This window comes from Orycteropus afer, unplaced genomic scaffold, assembly GCF_000298275.1.
Source record: "Orycteropus afer afer isolate SDZICR_OR568_19922 unplaced genomic scaffold, OryAfe1.0 scaffold00196, whole genome shotgun sequence".
Classification (NCBI taxonomy): domain Eukaryota; kingdom Metazoa; phylum Chordata; class Mammalia; order Tubulidentata; family Orycteropodidae; genus Orycteropus; species Orycteropus afer.
The window spans coordinates 5,585,276-5,602,295 of NW_006921783.1; the positions used below are offsets into that span (position 1 = coordinate 5,585,276).

Below are 17,020 nucleotides of genomic sequence, written 5' to 3' on the forward strand. Positions count from 1 at the left end.
CCAGCCACACCCATGATTTACAAGGAATGGGCTCAAAAGCTTTGTGACCCAGATTTTCCTAACAAAGTCAATAAAGTGAACTGACATTGGATCATTTCTATCTTTCACAGCCGCACTGTATAGCTTATGAGAGTTAAGGGATTCTTAACATTTCCGTCTATCTCCTAACACATACTTTTCTTTAAACACTCTTTGGAAATGGTACCAAATAAATAATAAAATAGCCCCAGATGCACAAAAAAAGCCAACCACTGAAAATAGCTATCATAGGATGATACATTTTTAAATTCTGCAGTGCAAATGGTACCTTTCAAATTTGGCTAATTAAAAAGGTGGTGGTGGGGGGAAGATTCAGGTGAAAAATGTACAAATTGAAAGGAATGGAACAAGCCTCCGGCTGTAGTGGTTTTATTTCCCCACTCTTTAAAGGTATGCCCTGATTCAAAAGAGGTGAAATTCAATCAGAAGGCAGATGGAGTTAGCATCTAGTCTTCAAGGGGTACATTCAGGAGAACGTTTCATAATACAGGTATTTTAGACCCTATCAGAAGGGTGTTTTGGGGCAGCTATATTAGGAACAACTCCCAGAATCTCATCTATTAAGAGGGTAGCAATTTTCCTAGAGACCAAAGATAAATTTAATGAAAAGTTAGCTCTGGTTCATATATCGCAACCAAGTTGCTATGGTAACAAAAAGACCCTTTTGTGCAATTATGCAACAAGATATTTTTTAAAACCAGAAATGACTGTAATATATTCAGATAAAAGGCATTATAAGTCAATAAGGGATTACCTTAGCTGAAGAGTTTTCAAGGATTTTTATAATATATAGGTCTTGGGTTTTTTTTTTTTTTCTTTTTTTTTGGTTTTCACTAAATCTTGTTTTTATTAAAAATGGTATATGTAACATCTTGCCTTTTGGAACAACTCATAAAAACAACCAAATGCAAGAACAATGGAAATACTTTATATTTTTTTTCCAATTTTACTTTTGCTTATTTATTAGCTATTTTAGTATGAGAAAACTAATTTACTGAAGTATCATTAACTTGAACACATAAGCAAGTATTAAAAAACTGACATTATACAAGGATTATAAAACATAAGTTGGTAGCCCTAAACAACACAAAAATGGTAGTATTTCCTAGCATGGTAAAGTTTGTAAACCATTTTCCAAGAAAAATGTGATAAATCAGGTCACTGGGCTAGGTCAAACCAAGAAAATTCCTCATTTCCTGTGTTAACAGTTCAACAGTTTTTAAGCAGTCAAATTATATATATTATCATATAATGGTCTTAAAAATATTAAAGTTTCTGTAAGACCTACAACATAAGTGATAGAAGCCCTTTCTGGAAAAATAATATGGAATAACCTATATTTTCTTTTATAATCACTGAAGTTACTATTGATGGGTTTTCAGTTTGCTAGCTGAATTCTGAAAATTGCAAGAGAAAAAGGAAAAAGGAATGGAGAATGGATGCAATAAAATGAACAGGGACTCGCTACTGTATTTCCAATTCTATTGGCGAACTCTTGGACTGTGCTAGGTTGAACTGCAATTGCACACAGATAATATGACAAATTGTGTGCTTCAATACATGTATTTATGTTCGCAACCAGGAATGTCCTATGACAAAGATCAAAGGAATGAACTATACAATCTGCTTTCCATCATGGATCTCAAATGAGACATGGATTTCTTGCTCATGCTGGCAAGTCACCCCATCAGTCTCTTCCATACCTCTATTCAAATCCCTTTTGAATGGATTCTGTAACCAAAAACAAGGTACTTCTTGGAACAAGGAATGTGAGGACACATTTCCATGGGCAGTTTCTAAAGCTGTAAGCATATGCCCAGAGTTACTGGCTTTTGAAGAAGGGGTTCAGAGAGAGAAGAAAGGTGATAGATGTGCAAATTGCGCTATTCTCAAGTATTTCATGTAGCAATAAAAATATGCACTGGATTCAGGAAGAAATACCTTTTAATTTCCAATACTGATTTAATCCAACCATAAAATATTTATACATTACAGCTTCTCTCCATCCCTGGTCCTATTCTTTCTAAAAACACTCATATTCACTATTAATTATAAAACCTGATCTGACTGCTTCCTATGAGTCTCAAACACCCTGAAAGGTGCTGCTGAAGAAAACAGGAATGAAGTGATCATGTTGTTGTTGTTGTTATGTGCCATCGACTCCTAGTGACCCCTCCTTGGCTTTCCGAGGCAGTATCACTACGGAAGTAGATTGCCCAACCTTCCTTCCGAGGAGTGGCTGGTGGGTTGAACCACCAGCCTTCTGGTTAGCAGTCAAGTGCCTTAAGGCACTACGCTACAGAGCTCCCTAGAAATGATTATAGTTTAAGTCAAACAGGCTAGAAAATGTGGCTGCATAATTGCAGGGTTTTCTCATCCTCATGAGAACCTCCCATTCTTCATTTGTATAAATAAATGGCTGAAAGCTATGCTTTAAATTACGTCCATACTATCTGTAAGCACCTTCAGGTTTGTGTGTGAGTGCTCTAAATTTTAAAAAGCAAAGTAGGAACACTGTGGATTTTTTAAGTTGGAAGAAACTAGAATGCCAAGGAATGGTGTTAGGATACACAGTGGGACTGCCTATGGCCACCACTAGAAAGCTCATCAAATGAGTAAAAGATCGTTATTGCATGGGCATCTTTTGCCAAGAAAGAGGAGACAGTGATACCCAGGAGACTTCCTAAGCATATGATTCTCTCAAGCTGTCAAAGCTATTGGCCAACATTGTGCAAAGCAATTTATCAAAAGTAGTCAACTGAAGGAAAAACACAGATCAAGAAGGAACTCTTTAAAAATAACTTGATTCTTTCAATTAGTCCTAGCGACTGGTACACCATGCGATCTACAGCCTATACAACTATGAGACCAGAACTAGATGCTGCCTGGCTACCACTGTCACCCACTCGGAGGGGGACCTATGTAGGAGATTCTGGATAGAGAGGGAGAACAATGTGGAACAAAACTCAAAATCATTTGGAAAAAAAAAAGGGGGGGGGGACCAGGTTTGCTGGTCTGATAGAGCCTGGTGGAACCCCTGAGACTATGGTCCCTAGCTGCCCTTCAGGTCTGGAATTGAACCCACACCTGTAGCTTCCAGCCAAACAAAAGACAGGCATATGAATTGAACATTTTACCTGAGGTAGATACACTCCTCGGAGAGAATAATCATGGGAGAAAGAAAGGCTGTTTATGCACAGGGAGACAGCTCAGTGGGCAGGAGTGCATGGAGGGATGGACACAGGGAAGAGGTGATTGTTGAAAGGAAGTGGGAGGGGAGCTGTTGCATTGTGGTGAACTGTGGTCAATGTCATGAGACAAAGTGTATGTGAACTGCTGTATGGAAAGTGAATTTGCTCTGTAAATCTTCACCCAAATCACAAAAATAAAATAAATAACTTGATTCTTTCAGATAGTTTAGGAGTTGTCATAGCTTCTTTGATACTGCCAATATCCCCTTATGTTCATTTGCTACTTTTAAAAATCAGCAGGGATTTTAACTTGACCAGTAGAGTAACCAATGGAATCTAAATACATTTATTTTACGTTGTGCCACATCAGCAAATAAAGGTCCCTAAAGCTCTACTCCATCCATATCACTAAGGTCGACTCCACTTTTAGGAGGCAGCTCTTCCCCCGTCATATTTCTAGTGCCTTCCGACTTGAGCAGCTCATCTTCTGGCAGGGCTCCAAACGAGAAGAAATAGCTGCAAACATTCATTAATAATTGAAATGTGGGATGTAATGAAGTATGAATCCAGAAAAACTGGAAGTTGTCAAAAATTAAATGGAACACTTGGAGATAGATTTCCTAGGCCTTAGTGAGCTAAATGGACTGGTTGGCCATTTTGAATCAGACAATCACATGGTATACTATGCTGGGAATGACAAATCGAAGAGAAACAGTATCACATTCATTTCAAAAAGAACATTTCAAGATCTATCCTTGAGTACAATATCATCAGTGATAGGATAATATTCATATGCTTATAAGGAAGATCAGTTAATACAACTACCCAAATTTATACACCAACCGCTAATGCCAAAGATGAAGAAACTGAAAATTTCTGCCAACTTCTAAAGTCTGAAATTGATCAAACATGCAATCAAGAGGCATTGATAATTACTGGTGATTGTAATGCGATAGTTGTAAACAAACAAGGATCAGTAGTTGGAAAATATGGTCCTGGCAATAGAAAAAATGGTGGAAATCTCATGAAAGAATTTTATAAGACCAACAACCTAGTCGTTGCAAATTTTTCAACTTCATAAATGGCAACTACACATGTGGACCTTACAAGAGGAATACACAGGAATCAAACAGACTACATCTGGGGAAAGAGATGATGGAGAAGCACAATATTACCAGTCAGAACAAGGCCAGGGACCAAGTGTAGAACAGACCATTAACTACTCACATGCAAGTTGAAGCTGAGGAAAATTAAAACAAGTTTGTGAGCGCCAAAGTATGACACTGAGTATATCTCACCTGAATTTGGAGACCATCTCAAGAATAGATTCGACACACTGAACACTAGTGACCAGATGACTTGTGGGATGACATCAAGGACATCATACATGAAGAAAGCAAAAGGTCATTAAAAGGACAGGAAAGAAAGAAAATACCAAAATGGTATCAGAAGAGACTCTGAAACTTGCTCTTGAACAGACAGTAGGTAAAATGAACAGAAGAAATGATGAAATAAAAATGCTAAACAAAAGATTTCAAAGGGTGGCTCATGAAGACAAAGTAAACTGTTATAATGAAATGTGCAAAGACCTGGAGTTAGAAAACCAAAAGGGAAGAACATGCTTGGCATTTCTCAAGCTGAAAGAACTGAAGAAAAAATTCAAGCCCACAGTTGCAATACTGAAGAATCCTATGGGCAGAATGTTAAACAACACAGGAAGCAGCAAAAGAAAATGGAAGGAATATACTGAGTCACTACACCAAAAAGAGTTGGTCAAGGTTCAACCATTTCAGGAGGTGGCATATGATCAAGAACAGATGGCCCTGAAGGAGGAAGTCCAAGAGACACTGAAGGCACTAGCAAAAACACCACGACTCCAGGAACTGATGGCATGCTGACTGAGCTGTTTCAACAAAAAGATGTTAACACTGGAAATGCTCACTTGTCTATGACAAGAAATTTGGAAGACAGCTACCTGGTCAATTGACTGGAAGAGATCCATAATTGTGTTCATTCCAAAAAAAAAGGTGAATGAACAGAATGCAGAAATTATTTAACAATATCATTAAAATCACATACAAGTAAAGTTTTGCTGAAGATAATTCAAAAACAGTTGCAGCAATACATTGACAGGGAACTGTCAGAAATTCAAGTAGGATTCGGAAAAAGATGTGGAATGAGAGATATCATTGCTAATGTCAGAAGGATCTTGGCTAAAGGCAAAGAATACCAGAAAGATGTTTACTTGTGTTTTGTTGTCTATGCAAAGGCATTCAACTGTGTGGATCATAACAAATTATGGATAACATTGCAAAGAATGGGAATTCCAGAACAATGTATTGTGCTCATGCAGAACCTGTATAAAGACCAAGAACAAGAGGATACCATGTGGTTTGAAGTCAGGTAAGGTGGATGTGAGGGTTGTAACCATACACCATACTTATTCAATCTGTATACTGAGCAATAACCAGAGAAGTTGGACTATATGAAGAAGAATGTGTCATCAGGATTGGAGGAACCTGCGGTATGCAGATGACACAACCTTGTGTGCTGAAACCAAAGAGGACTTGAAGCACTTACTGATGAAGGTCAAACACTATAGTCTTCAACATGCATTACACCTCAACTGATAGAGAAAACAAAAATCCTCACATTGAGATTATGCAACATCATGATAAATGGAGAAAACATTGAAACTGTCAAGGATTTTATTTTAGTTGGATTCACCATCAATGCCCATGGAAGTAGCACTCAAAAAAAATCATTGTTTTGCACTGAGCAAATCTGCTGCAAAAGACCTCTTTAAAGTGTTAAAAAGCAAAGATGTCATTTTGAGGACTAAGGTACGCCTGATCCAAGCCATGGTATTTTCAGCTGCCTTATATGCATGCGAAAGCTGCACAATGATCAAGGAAGACCGAAGAAGAATTGATGCATTTGAATCGTGGTGTTGGCAAAGAATGTTGAATATACCATGGATTTCCAGAAGAATGAACCAATCTGTCTTGTAAGAAGTACATCCAGTATGCTCCCTCAAAGCAAGGATGGGGAGATTTTGTCTCACGTACTTTGAACGTGTTATCAGGAGGGACCAGTCCCTGGAGAAGGACATCATGCTTCAGTGTAAAGTAGAGGGTAACCGAAAAAGAGGAAGCCCCTCAATGTGATGGACTGACACAGTGTCTCCAACAATGGGCACAAACACAGCAACAATTGTGAGGATGATACAGATTAGGTATAGATCAGGCAGTGTTTTGTTCTATTACATATACGCTTGCTGTGAGTCAGAACTGACTCAAAGGCACCTAACAACAACAACAACAAAAAATACATTTATATAATTTCTCTGGCACTGATACATGAAATCAAACACTAACCACATCTTACTTGGCACTGGGGTGAACAAAACATAGCTTTTTTTGTTTGTTTGTTTATTTAAACCTGTAGCACAGACTTCTTCAAGCTTTCACTCTAAAAAATGTTTGTAATTATTAAAATGATCTCCCTAAAAAGTAAGTATGACTGAGGAAACATTCATTGCTCACTTTGTGAATGTTTGTTTTACCCACAGTCATCTTCTGCAGTCTGCTTAGATAATGCAGAAAAGGTTAAAATGAGGCAGTCCCCGATGAACCAGTGCAGCAGTGAAGAGTTCCAAGGCAACCAAGAGATTTGTCTACGTAGCAAAAACATCCTAATAAAAGGGGCTCATAGCATTCCCCTAGATGAAGGCTACATGCAAAGCTCTTTCTTCCGTGTTTGTTAACAGCACACATCATAATTAGAGCTTAATGCCTTTATATAAGGTCTCTGACCCCAAGTATCATTCGTCTTTCTAAAGCCTCATACTTTGGGAAACACAGTATATTGAATGGCAGCCCCAGCTTTTCTTAGAGTTAATCTAAATCCCAACATGCACTTTTTCTCTTTCTGAAAAAGCACTATTTCAGACTCTAGAAACTGATCTCTCAGGAATCATTTGGTGGTTAAATTTTCTTTCTTCTTCAAATTTTAAGAACAAAGAACCAAAGCCTTAAAACATAAGAATAAAAATTTTAAACCATGGAAATAACCCTTTTCCACAGCTTTTATTACTGTAAGTTTCCTGACCTGAAAAGCAGTAACATTCCCAAAGTCTTCTCCTATTATTATACTCTAAAATGAAAAACAATGTCTGATCTACTTTTGTTGCTAACTTTCATTGATCCTTCTAGAAAACGTTTTCTCAAAAACTGAAAATGTTTTCAACCTTACTTTGTCTGACATTCTCTTAGGGTCTTTTTAAGAATTTGCTTTATGGCTGTATCCATAAAAAAGACTTGAGGGTGTTCATAACACATTCTGAAGTCTGAAAGCTAACGTGCTCTGCAATCAGAGGATGGAGACAACTCGATTTCAAACTCCAATCAGATTCAGCCCTGAAGACTTCTGGCATTAACAGTGAACACTTTGCAGTACAGAAACCATCAACTGAAATTGTTTGTAATTACTGTGATCAGAAGTTCAGTTTATTGATTATCTAGTTATTAACAGGTACCTGTATTCCTCAACTCTTAGGTCTTCTTCCTCACCTTCCCCTTCTTGTCACAGTGTAACTCCTTGTAGAGAGACAGTCTGCGATGCTTACTAAGCAGTGAAATCTACTCAGTTTCTTGAGAAGAAACCGGGGTAAATTTTCTCTCTCCCTATGACACGTAAAGTAGCATAAGTTTATCTTATTTTTCCACCCATTCAAAGTTATATTTCGAGTCCAAGGCCATGTTAAATAATTACTCCAATGGAATTATAAGAGAAAAGAAGGTTAAAATGTATTAATGCTTTCTAAGGAAAAAGGTATTTGAGGAAACAAAACTAACAAAAGGGAAAAACCCTCAAGTTCTAGGAGAAACTACTTTAAGATTGGTCTGACCAGGCATTTCTTTGGTCTAACCCTGAAAAAGTATAAATTACACACATCCTCACACTTTCAAAATATGCCAAAGAATTATTTATTAACACAGGACTTACAGATCACAAAAGAGAGGGGTACAGAAGGGCTGGAAGGGAAGTCATCAGAGTAAGCATGCAGCTCAGCGCTTGCAGAGGGACACAGGAAAGCGAGTTTGAAAAGGCACATTCACACAGAAAAATGTCTAAATTGAAGAAAGGACATCAGAAGGCAGCCGAAATCAATCAATCAATCAATAAGGCGCTGATTAAAATACAAAGATTTTCAATGTCCAAGAAGAGCTACTTTACAGGTAGGCAGGTAGGTGGGTGGCTACAGAAGTCTTGCTAACCCTTTGAGAATGTCACAAATGAGAGGTAAGCGCTTGCTGCCCACAAAACCAGGTGATTTTAATGATCGCACATCAAGATGCTTCAGTGCCAGAGAGATTAAATTTGGAGGGGGGCAGAAGCAGCCGAGTTGAAATTACTGCAGCAAGGGCTCAAAGGGTTAAATGTAATACTATGCAGAGAAATCAGGCAACGTTATTAGTATCATCTACCTTCCATACAAAGAATTTTAGCAAGTGTTAAAAGAGACAGTATCCCCTTCAGAGTTAAGTTAGGGTTTCTAAACAGAATTACCAGGTTTTAGTCTCTCTTCATAGCCCACATATGTCTCTAACACGAAGTACCTTTAACCCTCAAACTAAGAGAGCAAGAGATACTGTGGTGAACATAAGGATAAAGTAAAACCAAATCGCATTGAAGACGTCCCTGCCATGTACTTTCTACAATACATTGATGCAGCAATTTTGCTCAACAATATAGCTTATCGGCCAGACATCAACCCCTTCAACAACCGCTCTAAAGGGATACTGCTCCTTTCCAACATAAGGTTTACAGATCAAAGGAGGAAACAATCTGCATTTAAGAATATCCTCAAACTGAAGAGACTTGGCTTGAATATTACAGGTTCAAAGCTTGGAATGTCCCAAACATACATAAAAGAACACGGGCACAGAAGATTATTTTAACAGGTCAATCAGAACAAGCGCAGTCACGAAACCCAACCTCCCCTCCCCAAATAAAAGTAAAAAGAAAGTACACCCCAAATATGGATTAGACTTTATAAGGACATCTAACTTGGCACTGTGAAAGAATATAGATACATGTTCAGAAAAATAGCCTCTAATTAACAACTTTGGCGTCCAAAATGGCTAGTACACTTGTTAGGAAAATTTTTAAAGGAAATGCAAATACTGTTATTAGAAAGTGGAGCACTGCAACCAATTGTTGTGGCTCAAGTGGCTCATCCCAAACCAAAGCAAACCAAACAACAACAACCAAAACAGAAAAACATCTGAGAAAAGTACAAAAAAAAAGGGAAGTCGCTAGTCAAGGGCACAAGCGGCTCTCGCCACAGCCCACTGTACTTGCAAAACACTTCAGCAAGTAGCAACGTGAGACGTGTGTTGTCTCGACTAACTCGCCCCTGATTCAGCACCCTGTTTAAGAATACTTCTAACCTTTCAACAGCCAAAGGATGGACGCAATTTTGCTTTTTGACTTACCAATTTGATATGTGCAAATGCTTTCATATTTTACAATTTCTGCCTAAGTCCGTAAACTTACAAGTGTCTTAGGTGTCCTTCTCTCATTCTTCCCCCAAAAAACCTTCATATGCATAATACATTTCAAGAATAATACAGTAATGATGAGACAGTCCTCATTATTAAAGGCCACAAAAGAGGTTTAGGTCTCTATATACGTATCAAGAAACAAAACAAAAATAACTAGGACACTTGGGAATCTAGTTTTTATAACAGGAAGTTGGACTACAGAATAAACTGCTACATATAAATCCACACAGAATTTAAATAGGGCTCCCTAACAAGATGTTTTTAGTCAGTTTTTAAATATTTTATCAGAAAGTTAGTAGTTACCTACTCTAGCATCTAGAGATTTGCTACAACTTAATACTTCCATTAATAGAGTTAAGACTAAAAACAGTACCCGAATTCCACTGACAATAACAATACATGTCCTCCTTCTTGCCAGACCCTGACGTACAGGACACCCATGTACAAGCTCTTTTCCTTTTCTCTTGAAGGGACATGGCAACTGCAGTACTTTCTTGGCATAACAAGAGTCAGTTTTGTAAACCAAACAGACTACTATCCTGGCAGCTGCCAAATAAACCCAAGAGGAAAAAAGGAGAGGGAAACACTGATCTCACTCACAGTAATGGAGAAACATTGCTGACACTGCAAAAGTCTTTATAAAATTTCTAGCAATGTGGATTCATTTTACCAGTAGGTTTTTATGTGCCTGTTAGATTTCAAAAATAAGAATATCTTAGCTCTCCATTCTAAGTTGCCATAGAATCAAATTTAACACTGTTTTAAGGGGACCGGCAACAAAGAGATTAACTATTAGAAAGTCATAAAGGTAAACGGCCTAAGCCTCACTATTCAGTCAAGTGACACCCACAGAATCATCTCTGAAATCTACATCACCATCACCAGAGCAATCTCACCAATTCCTCACCTGCAGCAGGAGGATGCTGGCCACTAACTGTTGGCAAATCCAAAGAGCTATCAGACATGACATGTTTAAGATCGCCTCCCACATCAGCCAGTTTCATGTCAAACTGAACAGAGAGTGCATCTTCAGAGTCCTCCTTGCCAACACTGCTGCCACCAATGGATGGGAGATCCAAGGACTTCACTGAAGCCGAGTCTTCTTTGGTGTGTCTGAAGGCCACTGCTTTTTCTCCAAAGGATTTGTCTGAGTTCATGGAAGAAAATTTGTTGGAGTGGAAGTCAGCAAAATCCTCATCACTTTTTCCTGAAGGAGTGACCTCTTTGAGTTCTTCAACACCTGATCCAGAGCCTTCCAGAGAAAGCTGCTTGAAGACATCATACTTGGTAGATGCAGCTGCTGTGTTCTGTCCACTCTTCACTGTGCTGCCTGCATTGCTGGTGAGAGGAACAGGACCAGCTTCCTCCTTCAGGGCGTATCTGTCATCTGCCTTTTGCTCAGATGAAACTGCACTATTACTGAAAGCCATAAAATCTGCAAAGTCATCCTGCTCCCCAACAGATGCTGGACTAGAATATCCCCCAAAAAGGTTGAATTCGCCAAAATCATCAGCCAAACTAGAAGTTTTGGTCGATGCCAATCCTGTTGTAGTTGCAGCAGAATCAGCTGGCGGTGGTCGTGTGGAAACGGATTTTGATGCGTTAAATGCAGCTGAAAAAGATACTGGTTTCTCGCTGCTGCAATTAACTGAGGAAAACATATCTAGGTCTGCTAAGTTCAGAGGATTTTTCACTTGTGTTTGTTGTTTCTGTTGTACAGGTCCTGAGGGGAACGGCGCCAGGAAAGTTTTATCTTTTGTTGGAGGTTCTAGTGGTGATATGCTATCGGCTGTTTTAAAATCGGTAAAACCATCATCAGTTCCTGTACATCTGAATTCTGCGAAGCTTTCTCCTGAAAGAAAAAAGCACAGCCAAATAAAAAAGAATGTTGCACTGAAAACCACATTATGAACATCATGTTAAATTACAAGCATAATTTTATAGACTTTTCTCTGTTGGCTTGAGATTATTTAACCACAGTTTAAAACCCATCAAATCCCTCTGGAAAGCACCGATTTGTTTCCACATCAAAGTCTAATGAGAGGAAGAAATAAAAATCAAACCGAGAACACTGAACAGTACTATTTTCATTTGCTCATGTTGTCAGTAGACCAAAAGCATATACGGAACATTTTCTCTCTATGGCTAGCCACCCAAGCAGACAGTAAGAATAAGAGCAAAGAACATAGTAAAAAATAGGTGCTAAAGAAAGAACAATGGCTCTCTAAAGATAAAGCCTATTACTCAAGCATCAATAAGAAAATAAAAAATTCAAGGTAGGTGTGAATTATTATGAGAACTAAATAGCATTGCACAACTCTTTGCTCAACTAAACACTTTAAGAATGTAATGAGATACTCTGTATCTTGTTCAATTATATGAAGGCATTCATTTGAAAGGAACTGTGATGAAAATATGCACTCTAGTGGTGCAAGAGTTAAAGCATTCAGCTGCTAACCAAAAGGTCAGCGGTTTGAACCCACCAGCCTCTCCACTGGAAAAAGATGAGGCAGTCTGCTTCTGCAAAGATTTACAGCCTTGGAAACCCGATGGGGCAGTTCTACTCTGTCCTGTAGGGTCACTATGAATTGCAATCAACTCAGTGGCAGTGGGTTTGGTTTTGGTTCGGTGATTAAAATGTGGCTAAGAGCACATTTTCAAGCAGCTGGTTCCCCATAGCCTCCAACTGACATGCTGACTCTTACGGAAGAAGCTATGAGCATTTGGGCTTTTCTTGAAATCAGCAAGTTCACTGTACCTCTTATTTTTAAAATTCAGAGAGATGTGAATACACACCACCTCTATTACTCAAAATTTCAAAGGACACGATTAAGACTTCAGTTTACATTGTGCTACTCTGAGGATGGGGTTACTGACAGGATTTTTTACTTTTGGTTAGAGAGAATAGGTTCTAATGTACTTCTCATAAATATCTAAATAGGCTAGTTCACATGTTGCTACAAATCTGAGCCCAGGACCCTTAACTGAATTTCTACTCTTTATTTCACAGTAATAGTATCACTCATAGGTTTGATGTTAGGATGCAGATGATTTCAGTTTTGAATTGGTGCTTCAGGTGCTCCATAAAATCCACTAGCCTGTCCCAGATAATGAAAACAAGATATATACCAAACGTAGCTGTACCAACATCACTAATTACAAATACGCCTGTCATCTCTGGAAACTAAAACATTTGAATACAAGCTTTAACTTTCTCTCCCATTTTAATGAAAAAAAAAAAAAATCCTATTTCTTTCCTAATATGGGATATGAAAGTGTATGAACCATAAAAATATATTTAAAACCAAAATCTAATTCTTAAAATTGACATATAAAATAATGCAGACTTTAAAGACATTATGCTTGTAACATGATACATACTTTGACAGATCAAATGAAAAAAGCATGGAAAACAATGGGAGCTGAGTTTTCATCCCAAACTGAAGGACTCAGCCAATCTCCCAGCATGATTTATCAGTATGAAGAAATTAATTTAATATTATTAGGGAAATTTTAGAAAGAGAGGAACAGCATTTAGACATACCACTAGTAAAACTAAAGTCAATTTCACACATTGACAGGAGAAGCAGATATAAAACTTAAAAATCACCCTAGAATTTTAGGCACGTGTATCACTGATTATTTTTGTATTATTTCTGTAAATGAGAGGGTAAAAAGCAGTCAGTGTTAACACAGCCTAAATTTTTGATGTGCTACTTTGAAACCTCTGTGAAATTGACAAGTTTTGCTTTATTATTTTAAAAGAGAAATCACCACAACAAACTAAACTTACTGATGAATTGTAAACTCTTCCATCAGAAATGTAAGCTGGGTGAAAGGGTTAAAAAAATAATAAAACAGTGGGTTTACAAGTTTAAACACAAAAGGATTGTTTTCTTTTTTTTTGGCAAATAAATCAGCTGCAATCATTAGAAGCTTTGCATACCAGAAGGTACACTAAGTACATGATTTCATGCGTAGTTTTTCAGTGAATTTCTGAGTCGTCCTAAGTTTCCTTCTATAATTGTCACTTTTTAGACCTAAGAGTATCTCAAAAAAGAGCTATTTTGCTAAAACTTCAGTAAGAAGTGTCACTATTTTCTCATCTACCTTAGGTTACAGTTTAAACTATGGGAGTAGCAAAAGGAAATATTATTAAATTCTGTCATTTAATAACCTAAGCAACTCACAACTCTGAACACAATACTATAAGATTCTCCATAAATTCTAACCCTTATATACTTTAATGAGGTCAGGCCAACATGTTTTTAATGAGTGTATAAAACAGGGTATCACTCCACGAAAAGTTCTAAAACATATTCTCCTAAAACAAACAAAGTTGGTATCTTGGCTTAGGGGCCTTAGAAGTAAGTTAAGATAGGAATAAAGGCAAGCAAACAAAATGACAACAATGTGGGATTCTGTCAATAAAGGCATGACTAAAGCACTGCTGACTGGTAACACAATGGTTAAGTGCTTGGCTGCTAAGTTAAATGCTGGTGGTTCGAACCCACCAGCTGCTCCATTAAAAAGACATGGCAGTCTGCTTCTGTAAAAATTACAGCCTTGGAAACCCTATAGGGCACTTCTACACTGTCCTATAGGGTCACTGTGAGTAGGAACTGACTTGATGACAATGAGTCAAAAGTACTCTTAGGAGCCCTGGTGGAACATGATTAAGCACTCAGCTGCTAACTGAAAGGTTGGTGGTTCAAACCCACCCAGCAGAGCTCTGTGGGAGAAAGACCTGGCAATGTGCTCCCATAAAGATTCCAGTGTGGAAAGCCCTACGAGGTAGTTCGGTTCTGAGATCACTGTGAGTCAAAATCAACTCAGTAGCACCCAATAACAGTAACAACAAATACTGATCAGTTCCTGGCTGGTGCAAATGGTTAACATACACAGCTGCTAACTAAAAGCTTGGCAGTGCGAGTCCATCCAGAGGCAACTCAGAAGAAAGGCATGGCAATCTACTTCCAAAATATCAGTCACTGAAAACATGATGGAGCACAGTTCTGCTCTGACACACATGAGGCTGTCAAGCATCGGGGCCACCATGAGTCAGAACTGACTCAGCAGCAACTGTGAAAGTAGTGCTTACGTTTTGGTGGCACACATGTCTTGCCTCATGGTCTTTCACAGGAATAAAACACATCCCATATGATCATTAATGTCATACTACACAAAGAACCCTGATATTAAATCATGCTATTTCAAACTTGCCTGGCCAAAGAATTGATGAAAGAAAGCATTGTTGTTGTTGTTATGTGCCGTCAAGTCATCTTCGACTCATACCGACCTTATGCACAACAGAAGGAAACACTGCCCGGTCCTGTGTCAGCCTCACTATCCCTACCATACCTGAGCCCATCGCTGTAGCCACCGTGTCTATCCATCTCATTGAGGGCCTTCCCCTCTTTTGTTGACCTTCCACTTTACCAAGCATGACATCCTTTTCCAGAGAATGGTTCCTTCTGACAACATGACCAAAGTAGGTGAGAAGAAGTCTGGCCATTCTCGCTTCCAAGGAGCATTCCAGCTGCACTTCTTCCAGGACAGATCTGTTAGTCCTTTTAGCAGTCCACGGTACTTTCATCATTCTCTGCCAACACCACAACTCAAAAGCATCAACTCTTCTTCGATCTTCCTTATTCACTGTCCAGCTCTCATGTACATATGATGCAACTGAAAATACCATGACTTTGGTTAGGCACATCCTAGTCTTCAAGGAAATATCTTTGAAAGATATCTTTCAGTGCTTGAAAGAGGTCTTTTGCAGCAGATTTGCCCAATACAATACATCTTTTGATGTCTTGACTGCTGTTTCCATTGGCGTTGATTGTAGAACCAAGTAATATGAAGTCTTTGACAACTTCAGTCTTTCCTCCATCTGTCGTGATGCTGCTTATTGGTCCAGTTGTGAGGATTTTTGTTTTCTTTATGTTGAGGTGTAATCCATACTATAGACTGTAGTCTTTAATTTTCATCAGTGCCTAAGGCACTTGACTGCTAACTAGAAGTTTGGTGGTTCAAACCCACCAGCCACTCCTCGGAAGGAAGGTTGGGCAATCTACTTCCGTAGAGACACTGCCTCAGAAACCCCAGGAGGGGTCGCTATAAGTTGGAGATGACTGGACAGCACATAACAACAGTGCTTTAAGTCATCCTCACTTTCAGCAAGCTAAGTAAATGTCGTCTGCGTATTGCAGGTTGTTAATAAGCCTTCCTCTACTCCTGATGCCACGTTCTTCTCCACACAGTCCAGCTTCTCGGATTATTTGCCCAGCATACAAATTGAGTAAGTATGGTGAAAGGATACAACCAACTCATTCGCTTTCTAATTTTAAACCATGCGGTATCCCTCTGTTGTGTTCAAACGACAGCCTCGTGGTCTATGTACAGGTTCCTCATGAGTACAATTAAGTGTTCTGGAGTTCCCATTCTTCTCAAAATTATCTATAATTTGTTACAATCCACACAATTGAATGCTTTTGCATAGTCAATAAAACACAAGCAAATATCTTTCTGGTATTCTTTGCTTTCAGCCAAGATCCACCTGACACCAGCTATGATATCCCTCGCTCCATGTCGCCTTCTGAATCCAGCCTGCATTTCTGGAAGTTCTCTGTCAATATATTGCTGCAACTGTTTTTGAATTATCTTCAGTAAGATTTTACTTGCATGTAATATCAATGATATTGTTCAATACTTTCCACATTCTGTGGGATCACCTTTCTTTGGGATGGGTACAAGTATGGATCTCTTCCAGTCAGTTGGCCAGGTAGCTGTCTTCCAAATCTCTTGGCATAACTGAGAGCCTCCAGTGGAGCATCCATTTGTTGAATCATCTCAATGGGTATTCTGTCAATTCCCAGAGCCTTGTTTTTTGCCAACTCCTTCAGTGTAGCTTTGACATCTTCCTTCAATACCATTGGTTCTTGATCATATGCCACCTCCTGAAATGGATGATCATCTACCAATTCTTTTTGGTATAGTGACTCTGAGTATTCCATCCATCTTCTTTTGATGGTTCCTGCATCATTCAACTTACCGCCCATGGAAGCTTTCAATATTGCATCTAGAGGCTTAAATGTTTTCCTCAGTTCTTTCAGCTTGAGAAATGCTGAGCATGTTCTTCGTTTTTGGTTTTCTAACTCCAACTCTTGACACATCTCATTTCCTTGAAATCTTCTGTTCAGCTCTTTTATCCTGTCAATTTCC

General features: G+C 38.6%; 1 protein-coding gene across 1 annotated transcript in view; it reads right to left on the reverse strand.

Annotated features, from left to right (window-relative positions):
- The window catches only part of SYNRG (synergin gamma), a 94,503-nt gene that overhangs the window by 20,257 nt on the left and 57,226 nt on the right, over nt 1-17,020 (reverse strand). The window contains exon 15 of the mRNA XM_042781922.1: nt 10,707-11,651. Coding sequence (XP_042637856.1) covers nt 10,707-11,651 — 945 coding nt within the window. The remainder of the gene's footprint in view (nt 1-10,706; nt 11,652-17,020) is intronic.